This window comes from Bos grunniens, chromosome 1 (genome assembly GCF_055505025.1).
Source record: "Bos grunniens cultivar Pamir isolate PY7600 chromosome 1, Bosgru_T2T1.0, whole genome shotgun sequence".
Taxonomy (NCBI): Eukaryota; Metazoa; Chordata; class Mammalia; order Artiodactyla; family Bovidae; genus Bos; species Bos grunniens.
Window position 1 is genome coordinate 152149856 of NC_141165.1, and position 5451 is coordinate 152155306.

Sequence of the window (5451 nt, forward strand, 5' to 3'; positions counted from 1 at the left end):
CTGGAGAAGGGAAAGGCTGCCCACTCCAGTATTCTGGCCTGGAGAATTCCATGGACTGTATAATCGATTGGGTTGCAAAGAGTCAGACATGACTGAGCAACTTTCACTTTTACATAGAAGTTATTGTCTAAAAGTTAATAAGATCATTTCTAAGGAACTAAATGGAGCTTCCCTGGTGGCTCAGTGGTAAAGAATTCATCTGCAAGGCAGGAAAGGCAAGAGACATGCATTCAACCCCTGAGTCAAAAGATCCCCTGCAAAAGGCAATGGCAATGCACTCCAGCATTCTTGCCCAGGAAATCTCATGAACACAGGAGCCTGGTGTGTCCATGAGGTCACAAGAGTCAGACACAACTTAGCAACTAAACAACCACCATAGCCAATGAAGTGTAAATAACTGTGGAGAAAATGTCCCAACCCAGTATATTAATCAAATGGGCCACGCTGATGTATAAAAAGTACATTTACATTGACAAAAATAATGAAACAAGGTTCTGAATGTTCATAAATTTTATTGGAAAATACCCCCAGAAGAATCACAGAAGGGATAAAGAAAGACGCTTCATGTCAGTAGCATAGCAGGAGTGAAGATAAGCAGTCTAGGTGATGAATTCTGGATCAGGGAAACAGACTGCTATAGAGGACAGTGACTTCAGTAAAATCCGGAGGACAAGTATCTTCCATAGAAAGAGGGACGGAAGTAGCCACAGCCATAACCTCCATAGCCTCCAAGGCCATAACTGGAGCCGTAGCCATAGCCCAGGCCTCTGAAACCACCGAGGCCGTAGCCAAGGCCACCACAGTAGTTGCCGTAGTAGTAGCTCATTGTGTCAGGGCTTGAGGATTTGGATGGATGTCGAAGGTGACTCTCCTCAGAATGAATACCACCAGCTGCACCTGGACTTTTATACTCCTTCATTGTGGGTGTGGTAAACCACAACACACAAGTGTCATTATCTTTGAAAATCCACCTTTGTTGAAAAACAGTACTATTAACTCATAGCTTTCTTATGAAGGAGGAATACCAAAGATGCATGAAATGTTTTATTTTTTCTTTGAAAACATTTTAATTTTTATTTTCCTTTCATATCAATTACTTATACTCCTACAGTTAAAATATAAGGTCCTTTGCAATAGATAGATTGTTTCTGATTTCCTGAGATCTTTGTCCTTACCAGACAATATCTTCTTCATGTTTTCTTATATACAATTTCCATCTGCTTTAAATATCACACTTTCTGTCTCTTCTTCTCTTTGGCTTTTAATAAACCAGGGTATCAAGTATTAAATAACCATGAATGATTGAAACGAATCCAAAAATTAAAGACTGCTTATTTAGAAAAAAAAAAGAAAATATATTCATCTTCTTTGTTTCCATTTTCTGTGTTACTACATTTCAATCCCTCTAATTTGTAAAGACAAACTCCATAGACAAGTATTTGTGTCACAATGCAAATAATAGTATTGTGTTAGTTTCCTAGGACTGCTGTGAAATGGTACCACACATTTCTTTGGGTAATTGTTTCCCGTTTCACTTAAAATAAGAGAAATTTATGTGATCACAGTTCTAAAAGCTAGAAGTCTAAAATCAAGATATTTATAGGGTTATGCTCCCTATAAATTTATATGCTCTGAGGAAAAAGTATTCTTTGGCTCTCCCTAGCTTCTGGTGGTTCTTGGTAAGTCTTAGCATTTCTTGTCTTGTTGATCCATCATTCCAGTCTTTGTTTCAGTCATCAGTGGCCTTCCTCTCTCCTTATGTGTGCATGCACGCATGTGTGCTTCTAAATCTCTGTCTTCTAATAAGGACATCAACAATTGGATCTAAGGCCCATCCTAACCCAATGTAATCTCATCATAACTAGGTTACTTCTGTGAAGACCCTCTTTCTAAACAAGCTCCCATTCACAGGTACCCAGGTTACACTTCACGATTTCTTTTTAGGAGACATAATTCAACTTGTTAGCACTGACTTTTTGATGAAACATACATTGAGGGCAAAAGGAGAGGAGAGCGGCAGAGGATGAGATGGTTGGATGGCATCATTGATTCAATGGACATGAACTTGGGCAAACTCTGGGAGACAGTGAGAAACAGGCAACCCAGGTATGCTGTAGTCCATAGGGTTGCGAAGAGTCAGACATGATTTAACGACCAAACAGCAACAACAACGTCTTGTGTCAGATTGCATTTTGAAAATTTAGCTAAACTGAGAAAAGTTTTCAAGAAATCTCCTGCCTATATAGTTCTAGGTTGAAAAGTGAAAGTGGAAGTCACTCAGTCATGTCCGACTCTTTGTGACCCCATGGACTATGTAGTCCATGGAATTCTCCAGGCAGGAGTACCGGAGTGGGTAGCCTTTCCCTTCTCCAGGGGATCTTCCCAGCCCAGGGATCAAACCCAGGTTTCTCGTATTGCAGGAAGATTCTTCACCAGCTGAACCACAAGGGAAGCTCAAGTTCTAGGTTAGCTAGGGCTGAAAGGAACATTTTGCGTGAGATTTGGAAGGCAGGAAATGAAACAAATCTTAATTTCTCTGCCCTGACTTTTGTGAGACAGGGAAACTACAGGGAGGTTGAGTGAGAGGAATGCCTTTCTTCTCGGACTCTGGGACAAGGCTATGGTAGCCCATTCTCCTTGAATCAAGACCTTCCCAGTTACAGTCAGGGCCCTGGGTGTCTCTGGGTGTCTCTGGGTGTCTTTCACAAGGGTCTTCCACTCCCCACTGCCAGAGCAAATAAGGGCTCTTTCCCAGATTTTCACAGTGAGAACCTGGTAGATTTCTTATGGATAAAGCCCGTAAAAGTGTGGGTCCCTCTAAGACCAAAGCCCCTTCTAGTTTCTCCCTCTTACACAAATCCATACTCAGCGTCTAGTAATTTGTCACAATTACAATTTGAGTACTTGTAAGAGTTTATGACTTCAGAGGCTTCCATTAGTAAGCAGATCACTATTGTGACTATGGATTCTCCCATTTCTTCAGATTTTAGGGTGGTTTGTCCTGCAAACTCAGTTTTCTACTGGATTCTAGGATAGTCATTGATTTTTAGTTGGTGCAGCTTTTTTCTTGTTGGAAACACCAGACTGACAATTTTCAAGCTCTGACCATGTCAGACCAAAACAAAAATTCTTAATTTTTTATTTAATAGAAAATAGAACAATTATGTAGAGAACAGAAGCCTTCAAAGTTTAGATTGCACACAGAAAGGATTACAAGTGAAATGAGGATTCATTCAAACGATGAATTTTATTGAATAGCTTGAATATGAAACTTATTTCACTGTGCTTTGAAAAAAGTAGATAATTAAAGGGAAAAATATAAAATGGCCACTCATGGACTTAGAAAACCTTCCCTTCAGCTGTGGTCTCAAAATGTGTGTGTCTGGGGTGTCTATGGCTTTCTGAGTATTGTAGCCTAGGAGTAGGGGTGGGGTGGAACAACAGATTGAGCCACATGAGGGAGTATAGAGAAGGCAAAATAAAAGGTCAGTTCAGTTCAGTTCAGTTGCTTAGTCGTGTCTGACTCTGCGACCCCATGAATTGCAGCACACCAGGCCTTCCTGTCCATCACCAACTCCTGGAGTTCACTTAAACTCACGTCCATCAAGTTGGTGATGCCATCCAGCCATCTCATTCTCTGTCATCCCCTTCTCCTCCTGCCCCCAATCCCTCCCAGCATCAGGGCGTTTTCCAGTGAGTGAACTCTTGCATGAGGTGGTCAAAGTACAGGAGTTTCAGCCTCAGCATCAGTCCTTCCAGTGAACACCCAGGACTGGTCCTTATTTCAGAAACAGTGCAGAAGAGCTTCAGATTTCCTGGGATAGCTTCATTCATCAAAGAATTATGGAGAAGGTGGGGCACACTGGATGTGAAGAATGCATAAAACTCAATAAAACATTAAAGGGAAAGACAAACTATAAGGATGCAATGACTTTAGCTAAAGCTCTGAGTCAAGATTCAACCACATGTAAGCTAGACATGTACATGTAGATCAGTGTAGCAAGAGCAGAGTTTATATATAAGCTAAGTATATTTGGGAAGTACACAGATTACAGCAAAATGGTCTAGACAGAGAAAGATAAATATTGTATGATCTTACTTACATGCAGAATCTAAAAGAGTAGAAGTTGTAAAGAGAGAGTAGAGTGATGGTTTCTAGGGACTGGATGCTGCTGCTGCTAAGTTGCTTCAGTCGTGTCTGACTCTGCGTGACCCCATAGACGGCAGCCCACCAAGCTCTGCCGTCCCTGAGATTCTCCAGGCAAGAGTACTGGAGTGGGTTGCCATTGCCTTCTCCTCTAGGGACTGGGAGCTGGAGCAAATAGGGAAATGTTGTTCAAAGGCTACCCACTTCCACTTATAAGATGAATAAATTCTGGGATTTAATGCTATAGTTAATGGCTATAGTTAATAATACTGTCACATACTTGAGAGTTGCTATAAGAGTAAATCTTAAATGGCCTCACACACACAAAACAATGACAATTATATGAGGTGGTGGAAGCGTTAAACTAACCCTATTGTGGTAATCATTTCACAGTATATATATGCATTCCATCACCTTGTTGTATGTTGTATTCGTTAAGTGTGTGCATTGTATGCTGATCATATGTCAATAAATCTGGAAACAATTCAAGTAAAATGAAAAGTTAAAAGTTTGTTGTTTATGGAGTAACCCTCTAATTTTTGGCCAAGGAAGTACTATAAAGAAGTGAAATTGCAAAAATACTTGGTTTTTGGTTCAAGTTGGGCAGTGTAGGGAGATCTGGAGAGTAAGGAGATGACTTAGACAATAGCCCACTAACCATAGTGTAATCAAACACTATAAGAGCTGGACTTAGGGTTCTAGTAACAGGGATGGCCAAAGTGGCAAAGGATGGATATAAGATAGAAATAATATTAAGTTGCTTCAGTCGTGTCCCACTCTGTGCAAACCTATGCACTGTAGCCCACCAGGCTCCTCTGTCCATGGGATTCTCCAGGTAAGAATACAGGAGAGGGTTACCATGCCCTCTTCCAGGCGATCTTCCTGACCCACGGATGGAGTCCATGTCTCTATGGTTTCTGCTTTGGAAGGCAGGTTCTTTACCACTAGCACCACCAGATGAATATAAAGTATATGATATTAAAGGAACAGTACTCATATGGGTCACTGAATAAAAATAGAAACATTACCAAGCTACAATTTTCGATTCTTTATATCATCTTATTTTAAGTGAATATAAGCTGATAGAAATTGATTTCCTGTCAAAAGTAAAAATCATTATGACCAGTGCTTGCTTTTTAATAAATGATTGAAATACTTCATATATCTGTTTAGTGCATATTTGAGATAAAAGCTTTGGAGAGTAATACAAAATCAAAAATAATGTTTTTGAAAAATATCTCAAGTAGAAGTCAACAAAAGGCAACTTTAGAGCTTCAGTTATTTAGAGATACATTAATATTTTA

At 40.0% G+C, this 5451-nt stretch overlaps 1 protein-coding gene across 1 annotated transcript; it reads right to left on the reverse strand.

The window, feature by feature from the left end:
* Positions 1-652: 652 nt before the first annotated feature.
* Positions 653-1013, reverse strand: LOC147380323 (keratin-associated protein 19-9b-like). The gene has a single exon (XM_086414657.1). It carries the CDS (start codon positions 917-919, stop codon positions 653-655), a length of 267 nt encoding a protein of 88 aa, XP_086270783.1. The 5' UTR covers positions 920-1013.
* Positions 1014-5451: the final 4438 nt, after the last annotated feature.